The 18,452-nt window shown below is 38.9% G+C and overlaps 1 protein-coding gene across 1 annotated transcript in view; it reads left to right on the top strand.

The window, feature by feature from the left end:
- PPFIA4 (PTPRF interacting protein alpha 4) overlaps nucleotides 1-18,452 on the top strand; it is a 1,641,692-nt gene that overhangs the window by 1,015,977 nt on the left and 607,263 nt on the right. The window contains exon 4 of the mRNA XM_044070202.1: nucleotides 5,386-5,550. Coding sequence (XP_043926137.1) covers nucleotides 5,386-5,550 — 165 coding nt within the window. The remainder of the gene's footprint in view (nucleotides 1-5,385; nucleotides 5,551-18,452) is intronic.

Here is an 18,452-nt window from a genome sequence, read left to right as displayed (position 1 = left end):
ATACACATTAACAATTACATTCATTTGCTAATAATATTAGTCTTTTGAAATAAATGCAAACTTTTGCAGTACAAAATGTACTTATGCATTAACAGAGACTGAACATGGAGGATTTGTTGAAGTGAATTTGTGAGTTGTCATATAGGTAATAGGTATGTTATTAGTGCTTAAGAATTCAAAGAAATGGAGGGGAGGGAAGGAGCTAGGTAGGATAGAAAATGTTAATATTGTAGTTAAGAGACTTTTATGGCAAGTTATATATATATGGCAGTCACAAAGCATATGTTCGAAACCAAGAGGTGGAGGGTGAGCAGTGTCACAGAACTATGCATATGGCTGTGAGATGCTCGTAAAACTATTCAGGTGTCGGTGACTACAAGATGTGGGGCATAGGATTCTCTATGAAGAGACATGGCTTGAAGATACGGCAAGCTGAAAATAACAGTGGCATTTGTCTTGGAGATGTACAGGAGCAGATCCATTGATTTGAGTGGTGAAGTTTTAGTTGGATTTTAAATGAGTTTGTATTCAAAATGGATTTCATCTGTAGTGGGATGTGGTTCCGTAGTCTAGCTTCACTGTTTGAACATAGAGTCACCTGCAGTTTTACATGATTTGGTTATAGTAATTTTTCTCTAGAGTGTAAAATTCTATTGAGTGAGTAGCGTTGTATTAAACTGTTAAGGGCTGGGCAATTTTTGGCTTCTAAAGAAGGCTGTGTATTGTAGTTAGCTGAGAGAGAGCTAGGTGATGTGGTTGTGCCAACCAGTTTAATTTTCTGAGGGCTAGGCAGTAGTATGTTCTGTTGATACAGTTGACTTTTAATTTCGCTATCTTATTATAACATTGCTCAAGTTTGCACAGTTGTAAGACATGAAGGTTGGTGAAGATTGGGGCAGAATAAAGGAGAGATGGCAGTAAGAAAGTACAGGGTATACATCTTGCAGATATGTCAGTGAGGAAAGTTTTTTACTTTGTATAATGTACCTAGTTTTTGATTACTTATTTTTAAACACATGTAATACACAATGTTTAAATGTCAACTGATCATCTTTAATTACACCCAATAATTTTGTGTGGCTTATTTGTCTTGTCATGGTGGCTTTGTCAGACATACTAGTGAATGTTGTTGTTTTGCTACATATATTTTGGGGGTAAAGAGTAGTAACTTTGTTTTTGGGGTGTATATTTGTAGCTGTGAATTATTTAGCCATGTTTCAGTGATAAGGATTGTTGTGTAAGGTCTTGGAACTTAAGAGAGAGATTTAGCAGAGAAGACTAGGGCCAAGTGCTCAGTGTACTGAACTAGGGTAGCAGTTTTGTAGCAATGTAGATGCCATTGATGAATATGTTGAAACGTATGGGGCCTAGTATAGATGACACCAGTAGTTACAGAGAAGAAGGTGGAAAAATCATTTTTCCATTTCATTGCTTGTGCCCTCTTTGAGAGATAGCTATGGCGCCCCTGCTGTGAAGAGTTGGTGTGCCTGAAGGATGAGATTATTTTAAGAATTTCTGGTGGGAGATTGTATCAAAAGCTTTTGATAAGTCTAGAAAAATTTCTATGGGTATTGGCAGTATTAACAAAATTCAGCAAAGCATTGGTTGTGCTGTGAGGACAAAAGCCACAGTGGGCTGAATACAGAAGCTGATTATTTATTAGTCAGGGTAACCATATGAAATATCAGGACCTGCTAGAACAAGTGGCAAAATGCTGAGGTTGAATGTCCGAAAGATCGGAATTACATATACTAGGTCAGAGATGCCATTTCTCAGAATATTCCCTTTTCTCCAAGGTATGGTGATCTCGGAGTTGGTACATATAAGTCTGGGGTGGGACTTGCTATGTTTTTTTTTTTTGGCTTTTTGGCACTCAGCATTCTAAGTGTTAACATTTCAATAGGGAGCCATTAGATAGTTGAGAAGGTGTGTATACATTCAATTTTCTACTATTTTGGTAGGTGCTGTGATGCACCTGCACTGGCCCAGTAATCAAGGAGCCTTAATCCTCATCACTAGCACCAGTGAGGGATGTACACATTGGGAGGATGACAAGTACATACACAGTAAAGTACAATTTCCCTTAAGAGCACACATCAATCACAGTCAGTATGGGGCTGGGTTCTCCCTCTTTCTCCAGATCCCCAATAAGACTCCCCACTGGCACAGCTATAGAGTTAAGATTTCAGCAGAGTAGTCAAGCAAAACCCTCCAGCATCATCTCTGTCTAACCAGTGCTTCGTGTCCATGCCCACGTAGCTGACACACACACACACACACACACACACACACACACACACACACACACACACACACACACACACACACACTTCGAGATTTGATTTATGTATACACACACCTGGGGAAGGCTGGCACAGGTTTACTAGCTATGCCCCCCTTCTGCCCAAATTATAAGATAGTTATCACTGCCACCAACCACCCTTACTTCTCAGCTACTATAAGGCCCTTACCAAAGGGTGACCAATCCTACTGTGTGATGTTAGTGTTATCCAAATGGTAAGTGTGTCCAAAACCTTTAAGGCTATTTAGGAGTGGCCTGTACAGTGTTACCAAATACATATGCAAATACTCTAAGAGCTTAAATATCTCTAAGCAAACCAGCCACAATTAAGAGGTTTAAATATATTTAATTATAAATAATAAAAGAAGACGATACTCAATAACAGACACAGTCACTTCAGAGTTCTGAATCACAGGAAATATTTTAAAACAACATTGCAGGACAGTCTCAAATAAACACAGAAAACATCTAAACTAATCTTACTATATTCCTATCTCTAAGAGAGATTACTGTACCCTGGTTACTTACTGTTAGCAAGGCAAGTGCTGATGAGAGGATGTTTCCAGGTCCAAAGACAAATACAAACTGCACAGCCTCTGAGAGAGTTCCCAAATTAATATCAAAACATTACTGCTGGGTCAGCTGGAAGACATCACTGTTTCTCACCTGCCTTCAGTTCCTAGGTTAACAGATACCAACAGAATTTAACATTTCTCTGTGAAAAATACTTATCTCTCAGATGTGGAGCTACTAGGAAGTCACAGAGCAATAAAACCACCTTACATTCCAAACCTAGTAATTCTTTCTGTTTCAAGACAATGGAAAGAAACCTCTAGCTGTAGATGTCCTGTCTCCTTCAGTGAAGCTAAGAGATGAACACAATCGTAAAACAATTCACTTATTTTCGTAGAGTTTGCAAGTTAACTCTGTTCTTTTCCAGTAGGGTACACTGTGGTTACATTCTTGAAGCTCAGTACAGAACATACTACACATACTTCTGCACCAGTAGTTTACTATACACATAACATGTAGTTCTCTTACATTTGTAAGACAAGCATATACATCATATTAATATTCACAAATGACATATCTTTATTTACAAAATTCCAGATAGCTGTGCTGGCAGCCTCACAGGTGTGATAAGATGGCAGTTGGCCTGTAGTTTGAAAAAATTGTATTCATTCTACCTTTATCCATTGGAATGAATGAATGAATGATTTTATCCATAGCAAGGGGACTTTTTTCAGATATTGATCAGTTTATCAGAACTGGAAGTGGATATGCAATAACCTCAGCTGCTATTTTAAGGTATTTGCCAGGTAGGTTGTCAGAGGCAGTTGTAGTAGGTTTTAACATTTGGAGGTGTTTTTTGATGGTATCTGTGGGAACTGGTTGGAAGGAGAAGTGTTGAAGGAGATTTGATAGAGTAAGGATCTTAAGAGTTTGATTAGTCACCTGGGTGGTTAATGATTGTACTATCTGTATGAAGTGGGTATTGAATTGGTTTGCTATGGTATTATTTTGTTTCTGTGTGTTAGGTGTTTTCTGTGTAGCTTGTCCTGGATTTAACAACAGATTAATGGAGGCCCAGAACAGTTTTAGATTATTAGTCTGTTTGTTTTTATTGGTTGAATAGTAAGCTTTCTTACCTTTGGTAAGAAGTTGTTTTGTCATGTTTCTTAGTTGCCTATATTTTTTTTTTTTTTGCCCAGACCTTACCTGTGTTTTCTCTTTGTAGCATGAGTTGTTTGGTTGCTGCAGATAGCCATGGGGCGGGGTTTACTTTTACTTTTTTTATTCTGAAGGGGACTGGAGTGTTTAGAAAACCTAGGAAGATTTCATAGAACTTGAGTTCAGAAGAGATCTGGGGTGAGATGGTCCACAGAATATAGTTAACTGCATATCAGGAGATTTAAATGGGTCATTTTGAACAAAAAGGACTGAGGGGGTAGTAGAGAGCCGATGGTATGCGCTAAATACTTCTATGTCTACTAAATTACTTTTTGACAGAATGAGTTATGGACCCACCGAAAGGTCTACTGAAATGAATGGCAGAAAAGGAATCCACAGAGTCATTCAAGAGGACATTGGACAGGTGGAAAAAGACCAAGGGGATGTTAAGGATGATGGAGAGTTAGAATATTAAAGTATATAACAGAGCAGACTAGACAGGCTTATTGTCATCTGTATCAGTCAAAAAATATGTGTAAACATGTAGGGCAGTAGTGGGCAGCAAATTAGCCTTCTGTTTGTGTATTGAACATTAAAAAGTATGAAGGAAACTGGCCTGTTTATTAACATTTAATATTTCAAGGAGGCTACCAATTTTGGTTCCATTGTTAAAAAAATGTCTTAAAACTCCTTCAGAATATAATGTTCTACTTGATCATTATACATGAAAAAGATGCAGAGCTAGATAGTATTTGTAGGAATGGAAAAATAAGATCTATAGAGAAGGATTAGATGCTGCTGAAATATACATACCCATTTTGTAGAAGACCTAGAGAAGTTCTAATTACTCTATGAAATGTTTTTAAGAATAGTGTGCTGGTACAGAAACTAGGGTTTAAGGTAATATGTAAAATCTCCGATTTAAGGAACCATAAAAGTAGACCTCAGCATCCACCATGCAGAACAAATCTAGAAAAATTTGATTTTACTGTGGAGTACTTTAGAATGGAACACTTTCCTATCAGTTTAGGAAAAGCAGATACATTGTCTGTCTTTAGGGCTCATTTGGATGATTATGTGAGTAAAAAAGAAATATTTTAAAGCTGGAATTTTAGGTAGGTATAACACTGTTGTAGATCACAGTCTATGTATGTGGATGAGTGTACCATCCATTATTGATGTAGTATACGTATACGTGTGTGTGTGTATATATATATATATATATATATATATATATATATATATATATATATATATATATGTTTTTTTTTCTTCATGTACAGAGTATAGTACTCCAAACTGCCACCTAGTGGAAAGTTAACTCCCTTCACATGCTGTCAGTTCATGGAATATTATTTAGATGTGGTGTTTCTGTTATTTTGCATTAAACTGCATTATTTGTTGTTTTCTAGCTCTTGTTGGAACATCTTGAGTGCCTGGTTTCCCGACACGAGCGATCCTTAAGAATGACTGTGGTGAAGAGACAAGCACAGTCGCCGTCTGGCGTTTCCAGTGAAGTTGAAGTTTTGAAGGCTTTAAAATCATTATTTGAACATCATAAAGCTTTAGATGAAAAAGTAAGTAAAGGACTTTTTCATAGTATATTTTGTCTTCCTCCTTGTAACCAGGACTATTTTGGAAAGGAATATGTTCTTTCTGGAGATTTGCTGATGAGTTATTCTCTCTTTAAGATAAGAGAATGTATTTTCCTCCATTCATTTTTTTGTAACTGCATTACATGTAGGAAGAGAAGCAGAGTATGGCTATTTTGTACTGTAAGGTATTGCTTTCAGTTTAACTCAATGTACAAGGAATTCATTTTCTGTAATATAAAGGCTGATTACCAAGCTGAAGATCATCTGTAATGGTAATGCATTATAAGGATATAATTTAGCTACAAGCACTTTCTGCACTTATTAGTTTTACTAATTTAACAGAAATGTCTGGCTCATTAATTAATATTATTAGATTTGTATGATCATTGTAATGTGTAGTTTTTGTATAACAAATGTTACTTGTTTTGTACCCAAAACCAATAATGTAAGTTAAAAAAAATATGTTATTCTTTAACATCTGAAAAGGCAAATGATTTCACACCCTTACAAAACTCGTGCTGTGACCTAAATATCAAAGACTACTACAGATATAGGTTCATAGGTAAGTACTAGGCTATCTGCCCGAGGGCATCTATAAGCCTAGCCGGAATGTGTTGGCTTTTGCCGCCCCTTAGATTAGTTCCCTGTGCCACAGTCCAGCAGAGCCATTAGTTCCCTGTGCTTCTGTCCAGCAGAGCCACTGCAGTGATCCCGGGGTAAATTTTCTGTTTCCCATCCACTCGTCAAAGTTTCTCTTGAAGAATGTTAGTGAGGGGCTCTGCCTAATGTAGATTGGAATCCTGTTTCAAAGCATGGGGAGTCTCTGGGACAGGAATATATCCCTCCAGCACGTACTATTTATCGTTGTGGTGAAGTTTAGATCCCTATAGTGTGTGTGGCTCTTGGGGATTTGTTTTTTTTTTAGGTGGAGCATGTTCATCAATTCTGGGTTGGACATGGCCTTTGTTTGTCAGGCAGAGATCACCTCTGAGTAAGTGGTATGCAACTGAGTACAGCTGGAGTTTCTTAAGTCGGGCTGTATAGGGCATATGTTTGAGGCCAGTAATCCTCTTGGTGAGGTACTTCTGTGGTCTTTCCAGCTGTTGCAGGTGTTTTGTAAGGTACATCCCAAATGGGGCGTTGTACTCTATGATGGGTCTGATGAGTGATGAGTGGAGGGGCACAATAACCTCTTTTGTTCTAGATGCGAACCCTTTTGTGATTAGGTGGGCCACATAGAAGGATTTTCTAACCACCTTGGCAATATGATTATCAAAGGAGAGATTACTATCTACGTGGGTCCCCAGATCCCTTATTACATTTTTTGTATTTAGTGGACTACCACATATGTGGTAGTTCGCGGGTACTTTGTTTTTTCCAAAGGGGATGACTATGCACTTTTTGGCATTTAGCTCAAGGCCATGATTTTGACACCAGGTATCCGTCTCAGTGAGACCCTTCTGGAGGATGTCTTTATCAGCTGGAGAGTCAATTATGGTCCCCAGTTTTCAGTTTGCGAACTTGGTCTGCCATAGTCCTCCTGTGATTGCCTGTACCTCTGAGAAGTATATACCGAACAGGAGGTGTCCAAGGACTGAGCCCTGGGGGATGCCATTTGTAACTGGTTTAGAGTTGGACCTAGAACCTGCAACTCTTACTGTGTGGATTCTATCCGTGAGCCAATTGGCAACCCATCTCGTGACGTAAGGGTTTATGTTCAGGCTGGTGAGCTTGTCTATAATACCAGAATGGGGAATGGCGTTGAAAGCCTTTGCGAGGTCTAGGTAGGCTGTGTGGACCTCCTTTCCCTCATCTAAAGCCTTGTCTAGTCTAGTTATTTTCAATATTTAAAACCAGAGGTTTAGTGTAATCAGGTTTTATCCGTATTAATTGTTTTATTTATTTAAATTTGTTATTGCAATAAAACACTGCTGCTTAAACATCAGTAGTGAGTTCAGTATCTAAAGAACAGCAAGCATTGTCTTTCAGACTCCATTGGATAAAAATGTTACTGAATGATGCTGTTTTCTGATACATGGCTTAAAAATTTAAACATCTGTTCCTCACAGCAATGCAGAGGGAACATTATACTGTTTTTTCAGACCTTGAGTAGCTGCTTACTTATAGTGTCTGTTATAATCCCACAGTGTATAAAGTGCTACATGTACTGTTTGTTGTGTGACACTTTAAATGAGTGCTGGTAAAAATGGATGTAGGAAGACTGTAGAAGATAAATCCCCGTAAGTATTGCTTAAGTATAGTATATAAGCACTGCTTTTGCACCCCTCACATAGATAAATAAATAAATATCATTCATTGGCCTTTACTATTTCTTGGGTGAACTAAACTATGTTTCAGAGATTTATACATTTGGTTAAAATGTGATTTGGGTGATAGATTTTCAGTCATTCCCTCTGTACCAGTGTAACGTACCCAAAAATCCTAAACAACCTCAAAGTCAGTTATTTAAGTAAAGTTGGGTTAGGAATTGGGCCTGTCTCTTTTCAAGCAAATCATATTCTGACACTTTGATTTAAAAATATGTGCTAAGCTCAATTTCAGACAGCAGTTGAGTCATATTTTAGATAATTTTTATTTCTGCGAATCAATGCCTTGATCCCCATGTTAAAATGTTCATGGTCCCGCTTGCAGAGTCATGGCTTATAGCACACTGTTCCTACACCAGACCATATAAAAGGTCTGGCAACCTTTATGATTACTGTTTATTTATGACTGAGGTTTCAAAGTTATTTCCCCTTTACTGACAGCTTAATTACAAACAAGAATGCATCTTTAAACATTTACATTTTTAATCTAGGATTCCCAAAACATAAATTAAGATAAAGGACAGTTCACGCTACATTTAGTTTATAAACCAGTCTAATATTCTTGTTAGAAGAATGCCCACTTGCACTTTAACTATCCAGTCCAGACATAAAGCTTTGCTCCTCTCCTACTGTCTATCAGAAATAGTGCACATGGGGTGGAGCCTAGATGGCCAGCTAAGCACAGCACTTTTTCTGAGCTCGATAAAATTAATATAATAGACAGGAATTAGACTAATATATACTTAAATGTTGTAAAATCTAGTTACTAATAATCTAAACTTTAACTTTACAAACTTTGAAGTTTTTATTCCAAACGATTCCTGTCAGATTATTTGAGAGTAAACTTACAGGAAAATGACCAGCTACAAGTCTTCACAATCTGATGGTGCACTGATGAAAAAACTACAGCTGGTGTCTTCATTCCACAGTCACTATCATTGAAGATAGATGACTTCCAACAAAAGCTGGAGAATTTTAAGTGAGAATAGTTCTAAACAAACTGAAGTTTTTAAGAGACCTTTCTCAACAACATCAGAATAAAATAATGGACATGGAGACAGCCATAGCTCACTTACATGGAAGATTAAAGGAGGGTGAACTGCACACAGACTTTCTTCTTAAACAAAACACATAGCTAATGAATACAATTGATGATCTTGAAAATCGGGAGATAAGATGCAATATTGAAATTTCCGGAGTACCAGAGTAAACAGAAGAGGAGAACATGATTTTATTTTTGAATAATTGGATTCTCAAAATTTTAGACTTGCAAGAAGGGCTCTCATTTGGTATAGAAAGAGCTCATAGGGCAATTGGTAAGCCAGTGCCCACACCCCCCACAGCAACACTGAGATCTATTGTTCTAAAATTCCTCTCATCTTGATAAGGAACTAGTGTTAAAAACAGCTTGGAGGAAAGCCCCATTAAAATTTAACCAACACCCCATCAGATTTGACAATGACTGTTCTGTGAGAATTCTGGAAATGAGGAAGAAATGTTGGCCACTGGTTAAACATCGGAAACAAAACAACATCAGAGCCCAAATACTGTAACCAGCAAAAATCAAAATGTACCTTTCTTATGGTACAAGAATCTTTAACAACCTGGATGAAGCTATCCCCTTTATAACAAACAGTAACCTAATACCCATCCCAAAGGCTATGGACTTTTCCCTGTCTTCTTTAAAGAGAACATCTGAGAAAAATACATGGAATGATGTCAAAAAGAAGAAACAGAAAACTGAGACTTCAGCTGCCACAACAAATTCATCTCTAAAATAATCAACTGATAAATAAATAATCAAATCTTGTTCTTTTTTTTTTTGTTAGTGATTAATGTCTCTTAATTCATACTTACTGCACCATTATGGTAATAAATGCTGTTTAAACATCATTTAACACACAGAGCAAATAGTTAACTAACAGCAGTAATATTAAGGAATTGGTTAAAAAGTTTAATCTCATTGCATACTGAGATCATTTATAGCCAAAAAGAAAACAAAAACAAAACCGAGTTGATTTCCAAGTAAGGCACAGTTAGTAAACAGAATGTGCAGCTGCTTCTTTAAGTGAGTTGGGGGAGGGCTCCGTGCTGCATACATGTATACATCTTTATTAAAATACTAATGCAGCTTGTTTAGCTAACTATATAATATAAAGTGTCACAATAACTTAATTACATTGATAATGTGTGTGTTTTTTTAATTTATTTAACCTTAAATATTCAATGTAATGTCTTATTAATGTTAGAGTATCTGTTACACTAACATCCACTAGTAAACATGGCACCATCTTTTAGTTTTATTTTTCCCTTTTTTACCTCACTAAGCTATTTTATACTCAAAGAATGTTGTTTAAATTTGAGGTGAAGCTTTTTCTTACCTCGAGATGACCATCAAGCTGTTTTTAAACTGCCTTGTCTGCCCTAAGGCTTCTGGAAGCTGTTGATCCGTTCTGCTATGTTGCACCCTACAGGAAGTGTAGGGAACAGTATTGGAGATGCACTCTTAGTTCAAACTTACTAAGTAAAGCTAAAAACACTCAGACTGCTGCATTTAAGTAAGTTAGATTATTTTATTTATATAAAAAGTTACTGTTTTCAAGCTGATGTTTAGAAATTGTAAAACAACAGTTTAATATGATTACTAATTTAAATTAAAGCGGACAGAAACAAGTATAATCCTGAATCAGTCCAGACTTAGAAACATAAATATACACACAATTTAAAGTCTGTAGTAGTGTTTCCTGATTATGTAACACTTGAAGACAGCAAACTGTACAAGCTTTTGAGAACATGTTTTTATAACTGTACCCTCAAGCTTCAGTACCAAGGAAGTTCTGTTAGACTGAAGACAAGTACAGAGTATTCATAGGTTCATAGGTAGGTACTAGGCTATTGGCCCTAGGGCCTATATAAGCTTAGCCAAAGGTACCCTGGCTTTCGCCAGCCAAGAAAATTATTTTCCTGTGCCACTGTTGAGCAGAGCCACAGAAGTGATCCCCGGGGTGAATTTCCTATCTCCCATCCAATCATCAAGATTTTTCTTGAAGAGTGCTAATGAGGAGCTTTGTTTGATATAGATAGGTAGTTTGTTCCAGAGTATGGGAAGTCTCTGGGACAGGAATCTATCCCTCCAGCATGTTCTGTTTATTGTGGTGACGAGGTTTAAGTCCCTAGAGCATGTAGCTCGTAGGGATTGGGATTTCTTTAAGTGGAGCATGTCTAAAAGCTCTGGGTTTGACATAGCTTTGTGTGTTAGGCAGAGATCGCCTCTGAGTAGGCGATATGCAACAGAGTAAAGATGCAGTTTTTTGAGACGGTCTGCATAGGGCATCTCTTTGAGGCCGGTAATCCTCTTTGTGAGGTATTTCTGTGGCCTTTCCAGTTGTTGTAGATGTCTTGTGAGGTACATACCATAAGGGGCATTGTACTCTATAATGGGTCTAATGAGTGACGAGTAGAGGGGAACAATGACCTCTTTTTTCCTGGATGAGAAACCTTTTGTGATGAGGTGTGCCATGTAGAAGGATTTCGTGACTACTGTGGCGATGTGATTATCAAAGGAGAGACTACTGTCCACCTGTGTCCCAAGGTCTCTTATCACACTTTCGGTGTTAAGTAGACTACCACCTATGTGGTAGTTTATGGGTACTGAGTTTTTACCAAAAGGGATGACAATGCACTTTTTGGCATTGAGCTTGAGGCCATGGCTTTGACACCAGGCATCTGTCTCAGCGAGGCCCTTTTGTAGGATGTTCACATCTTTTGGAGTTTTGATTATGGCTCCTAGTTTGCAGTCATCTGTGAACTTTGTTAGTCAAAGACCTTCTGTGTTGGCCTATACTTCAGAGAAGTAGATACCAAACAGGAGAGGACCCAGGACTGAACCCTGTGATACTCCACATGTCACTGGTCTGAAGTTGGATTTGGAGTCTGCTACTTTCACAGTGTGGGTTCTATCAATGAGCCAGTTGGCAACCCATCTTGTGACATAGGGATTTATACCTAGTTTAGTGAGTTTATCTATAATTCCAGAGTGGGGGATGGTGTCGAAAGCTTTGGCGAGATCTAGATAGGCTGTGTGAACCACCTTACCCTCATCTACGGCTTTGGTGACTGCTTCAAATAAGTCTATCAGGTTTAGGAGACATGATCTGCCTTTTACAAACCCGAACTGGGTGGGGTCCTGAGTTTGGAGATTACCGATGTCATTGTTTATAAGTTCCATGATGATACGTTCCATAGCCTTGCAGACCAGGCTCGTTAGGCTAATGGGGTGGTAGTTTCCGGGGTCTGTGGTGGCTCCCCCTTTGTGAAGTGGGATAACTGTCGCTGTGCGCTATTCAGTGGGCACATAGCCTGAGGTGAGGCTATGATTAAACATGATAGTTAGGTGGGGTGCCAGTTCGTTCTGTAGTTCATGTAGAACACAGCCTGGGTTGTCGTCAGGTCCCATGGATGCTGTGTTCTTGGCTTTGGATAGTGTGTTTTTTAGCTGTGCAGCCGTGATTACAGGAACTTTGCATTCTTCTGGTATAGAGATGGGCCCTTTAGGGGATGACAGGGGGGTAAAGTTAGCACTGAACCTATCTGCCAGGATGTTGGCAATATCAGTTGGTTCTGTATATTTAGTGCCATTGTGCTGTAACTTAGAGCAGATCTGAGTGTTGCCATTGAGATTCTTGACATACCTATAGAATGCTTTGTGGTTGTCTTTAGAGTCAGTGGTGATTTTGTTTTCATAACTAGCTTTGGAGGATTTTATGAGGGATCTCAGCTTCTTACTGAGGCTGACCAGGGAGTTTCTCCAATCATGGGATTTTACTCTTTTTTGCAACAGTTTCTTTCTTCTGTTGTAGAGTTTGTTTATGGCAAGGGACCACCAGATTGGCTTCCTTTTTGTGGAGGATAGCATCTTGGTTCTGTTAGGGAATGCACGATCCATGCACTCGTGTAAGTGCTTATAAAGTGCATTTGTGTAGGATTCAGCAGTCATACCTCTACTGTCCATCAGCATGGGTGTCATGAAGTTTGCCACTTCTGTCTTAAGAAGTGTGAAGTTGGCTTTGGAGAAATTTTTTACTGTGGTTTCCCTAATGGGGGGTGGGGGAGGGATGTGGATGTCTAGGGTGATTAGCTTGTGGTTGGATCTGACCAACAAGGAATTGACCTCTGGTTGCCCATGTTGGTAATAACCAGGTCTAGGATATGCTGCCCCTGGTGGGGGTGTGGATAAGTTGATCTATGGCACTGGAATTTATGAATTCCAGAAAACGTTGAGCACAAGAGTTGGTACATGAGTAGTTTTCCCAGTTAATGGTAGAGTAATTGAAATCACCCATTATTAGGGTATTAGGTTGTACCCTAATATTTTCCAGTGTATTAAGAAATGAGGAGTGGGAATCCTAGGGCATGGTGGGGGATCTGTAGCAAGCTACAATTTGGATTGCGTTCTTGCCCTGAGTTAGTGGCACTTGGATAATCTGGGATGTATTATGCTGAGCAACTAGCCTGGAGGTGCGGATATCCTTAATGAATATGGACACGCCTCCACCTTTAGTGTTTCAGTCCAGGTTAGGTGGCCGAAAGGTGTGGTATGAATTATAGCCTGGTAATGCAGGGGTACTCTCTGGAGCCTTGAACCAGGTCTATGTCACTGCACAGATGTCGATGTTCTCCTTTTTAAGGAGTGCCTCGAGAGAGTGCATTTTGAGGTTTAGACTTCTAGCATTGAGTAGCAATACCCTCAGATTCTTCTTGCCTGTACCTGTTAGGGTGGTGAATTTGTCATTTGAACCTTGCCTGAAAAAGGCACTATAGGGGTGGCTAGAGCCTTAGCCAGTATCCGGAATCCCAGGGGCGACAGGTGCAGGCCATCTCTGGCAAAGCATAGTGGCTTGTTGATCATGTCATCCCAGGCAGACAGATACTGGATCCCCTTAGAATGACACCAGAAGCTTAGCCAATTGTTGAAGTCAGTCATTTTGTCCTTGTACTGTGGTATCGTTCTGGGTGATGGCAGGATGCTACTCAGGGCTAGGGTCATACCTGCCTGGGCTACAAGATCGGACAGCTCCTCCATGTCCCTTTTCATGTAGTCCAAGGAGGTACATTTCAGGTCATTCACACCAACATGGGCAATGACAGAGTCATATTTGTACTTGTTGTGGAGTGACCTGAGTGCATGCATTATGTGGTGGATCCTGGCACCCGACAGGCAGCTGACAGTAACTTTCTCCTTGTTTAGCCTGGTGAGTGGAACATCAGTGTGCCTGACTATAGAGTCACCCATGACTAGAGTGTTGGGCACGTTGTTATGCCTTACGGACTGTGGTTGAATGCCACACTGAGTTTGTGGGCTATGTGTCATTTGGGTTGTGTTGAGTGGTGGAGGTTGCTTGTGTTTCTGCTTTGGAGATCCCTGTTGCTTGGGCAGGTTTTTACTGAGAGCCTCCATGAATGTAGGTGTGTGTTTTGTGTTTCTATGTGTGTGTTTTGGTGGTGTAGGTTTTGAGGGACTATGTGGTGAGTGTGGTGTGGTGCAAGTGTTTACCTTCTCCTCTTGACTGTCTAGTCCAGTCTTGGGTGAAGAGAGCTTTGCTTCCAGTTTGGCTATATAAGTGCATCTCTCACAGGTTGTAGTATTGGGTGGTAGGAGGAGAGGGTTGTCTGTGTACATGAGGCAATTACTGCATTGCCCCAAGATGCTCAGATTCATCAGGTAGACAGGAGAAAACTCCGGGAGCTGACCCTTAGACATGCCTGGATAGGTGCTTATTTGTTGAGTACTAGAAACTGTTTTCCTGTAGACAGTGAGGAAAGTTGAGGGCTGTAGTAATTTGTAGCTTATTTAGTGCGTACAATAAGTTCTGAACAAGTGCTGAGTTCAAAGAAACAGACGAGTGCTGAAACAAAAAAATGGCTAGTTCTAAGAAACAGAATTAAGCTAGAAGGCTTCCCTCCCAACACAGAAAGGCTTGGGGGCCTAGAAGCCTACAAATAGTTCTGGACACAGCAAATCTATGTCCAGGCTAGACTACCCACAGGAAAGGCAGGAAACAAGCTTAGACATTTTTTTTTTTTTTTTTTTAGTGGAAAGAGAGAAAGGAGTAGCAGAAACTAAGCTGATTGGCCTTCTCAAATGTTCTCCCTGTATTGGGTAGAATGAGGTAATGGCACTAGACTGGGAGGAGGGTCCCAGATCAAATTTACACTAGGGGCGGGCAACTGCAAAGCCACCAACTATAAAAACACCATACCAATGGGAAGGGAGGGTGGAAAACAAACTGCAGAAATGTTTCTCACAGCAGAACGGCAGCGGTGAGCCTTTAAATGAAAGTTTTAAACAGCTAAAGGAGCCTCTAGAAAAAGAGTTTAAATGCAACAAGTTATCAGAAACGAACAACCCAACAGATGCTTAATAAAAGTGGACAATTTCCAGTTAATATGTCACACACAGTGAAACTATCTAGAAAAATATACAGTACACAAAGTGTTATAAATATTTTACAAAAACATTTATACAGTAGAACATGCTTAACAGCTTTTTCATATTGCTGCATAAGACTAGAGGGTCTATATGGCTGTCTTGTAATAACATTTTTGACTAGAAGCTGTTATAGCCCTGCTAATTGTAGACATTAAGGCAGTTACATGCAAAAACAAAAAACAAAAAACAAAAAAAAAACATGCTTCATTACTATGGGGACAAGAACATGTGTGAGATGGTCCGGGATGCCACTGTCAAACAGTACTGCTCAGAATCTTTTGCTGACAGCTGTTAGGGTGAATAAGCACACAGTTAAATGTGATTATGATACTGTAGATAGCTGGACTAAGATAGTGGCCTCAGGTCCAGTCCAGTCGGCAGATTTTGGCTATATAGAAGCTTTTATAACTGAAAAATCTTAAGCAAGAAAAACTTCTAAGAATCGTCTGTCTTTTATGAGGTGAATAAAAGGTGTAAACAACTAGAATTATCATAGATTAAAATACATGAGTTGAACTCTGGTGGTAAACTTAAAAACTGCAAGCATTGTTACATCAATAAAACCTATTAAATGATAACTTTCCTTTTCTTAATGAACATATAACTTGCTTCTCTATTACAAAGTTTGTTGAAATTTCTCTGTTACGTGTAAAATATCTTAAGCAGCTACACTCCAACTGAGATTGTTTAGAAAACAACTGCAAGTTAAGAAGACCTTGCAGAAGTAAAATAAATAATAAATACATGCAAGATGAATGGTTAGAATATAACACGTAATAAATTATCTGCATCTGAACAGAAGATGAAATAGAGTGTGATGTAAAGAAGTTTGTTTTAATAATACAGGAAATGTAATAATTATCACTAACCTTTACTTAACAATGCTTAGTAGCTATATGACCCTGGGAATTACCATTATAAGAATAGCCTACATGAAGTTTTATTTTTGCAGTGTTGGTGAACAGTCAGTATTAAGCACATTTTAAAGTAATCACCTCACTTTCCCTTTATTGGTTTGGTCATTCACTACTTGTTTTGCAACATACAAGTTGACAACATACCTAAAAGGTGACAACTATCTCAAAGCAGGAAGAGGAGTTAAATATCAGTTGATAAAGTAGTAGACTGCAAACATGTTGAAAGCTGTGATTCTCACTGGTGGTCCTCAGAAAGGAACACATTTTTTACCTCTGTCCTTTGAACTACCAAAGCCTCTGTTTCCTGTTGCAGGGGTGCCTATGATCCAGCATCATATAGAAGCCCGTGCAAAGGACATTACCTGGCCATGACACTCAGGGTCCCTGGAAAACAGCATGCAGATTCCCAGCTCAGCAACCCACTACATAGTTTACCACCAGCACACTTTAAACAGCAGGCAGCTACCAAAAGGATTACCACAGGTCTCATGGACTTTAACTATACCTAAGAGACACTAAATAAGTCTTTTACTGTTTACTTGCCATTCACACTGTATTTAGTTACCTACCAGAACCTGCCTTATACCTCTACTTTCTCATAATACATTTCCTGATTTTTCTATTAACTCATTCACTCCAATGGAGCTCAGGAAGCTTGCACTCTTAACTTCCAATGGGCAGAGCCTAAGCCTTTTTACAGAATCAAATTATGTCCTCACATTTCAAACAAATGCTCATATCTCTGGAACCATAAGGATTATAAAAGAAGTATAAATGGCAAACTATTCAGCACAAAATATTTTTATAGTGGTAGTATTCTTTAGGTTCTAGGTCTTAAACTGAATGTTATAAATCACAGTAAACACAGTAACTATTACATTTATAATATTTTGTAAACAACTTACAATATCTCAGTAACCACTCAACTTACGCACATATTGTCAGTAGCATTTTATTCATCTAGCTGAGTGCTTTTATACAAGACTAAGGATTTCTTTCTCTGTTACTTTGTTGTTGAGATATTTAGAAAGATGTGAAACTTTTATCTATATAAATTGATATAATAAAAACAACAGTTAATATCTATTTACCTGCATTTGACAGAGGTCAAATATTTATGCAGTTCAGTTTGCTATTGTATAAGCTTTAAGATGAAATATTTTAAAACCTTCTACATAGCATGGTTTTAGAAATATTGATGCAAATGTGAACAACGAATATTTGATGCCTAGAGGCATCAGTAGGAGTTAACTGCAGATGCACCTGGAGGCATCACTCAGATCTAATGAGTTAAAACTCTAAACCTACTAATAGTAACCATCATCCCTAAGCACTCCCTATCTTCTCTGCCTGTATCTTCTAACTAACCTAACACTTCTCTGCTCACCTCTCCCAATACCCAGTACCTACGTTCTCCACTGATTGTTTTTTGTGTGCATTCCTCTCTTTGCTCGTCCAGCCAGCCGGTGTGGCCCCAGTCTGCTTGGGCTCACTTCGCTCCCCTACCCTACCCCCAATTCACATACACCCCACTACATCTAAATTTATCTTTATACCTAACCACACCTCTTACCTCTTTACCCAATCATATATACTACCCATGTCATTCAACACTCCCCTTAACCCCTCCCACAGTTAAATCCAGTCCGCTATTACTAATCCACCAATCACCATTCCCAAACCCTACCCTTCACAAAGACTAAAATTCACACAAATCTTATTAACATGTTACTAGTGCATATTATTTCTCTAATAATACTATCAACAATTTCTCTTCTCTCAAAACATGCTGGAGGGATAGGTTCCTGACCCAGAGACTCCCCATACTCTGGAATAGACTGCACGTCAAGCAGAGCACCTCCTTAGCCCTCTTCAAAAGGAACTTTGAAGATTGGATGGGAGATAGGAAATTCACCCTGTGGATCATGTCAGTCACCCTGCTAGACAGGGGTCCAGGGAAGTAAATATTGTGGGAAGAGCTATCCAGGGAATTGTTATGGCTAGGCTTGTATAGGCCCTAGGGCTGATAGCCTCGTACCAACCTATGAACCAATGAACCTCTTACCATACCCTTCCCAACTATCATCATTATGCAGCTACTGCTGCCTTTCACCATAATAACATTCGGTCTTACTTCTCAATCTCTTCCTC

The sequence above is a fragment of the Protopterus annectens genome, chromosome 4.part1 (assembly GCF_019279795.1).
Source record: "Protopterus annectens isolate FY-2018-M chromosome 4.part1, PAN1.0, whole genome shotgun sequence".
Lineage (NCBI taxonomy): Eukaryota > Metazoa > Chordata > Ceratodontiformes > Protopteridae > Protopterus > Protopterus annectens.
This window is presented reverse-complemented; position numbering and strand designations above follow the sequence as displayed.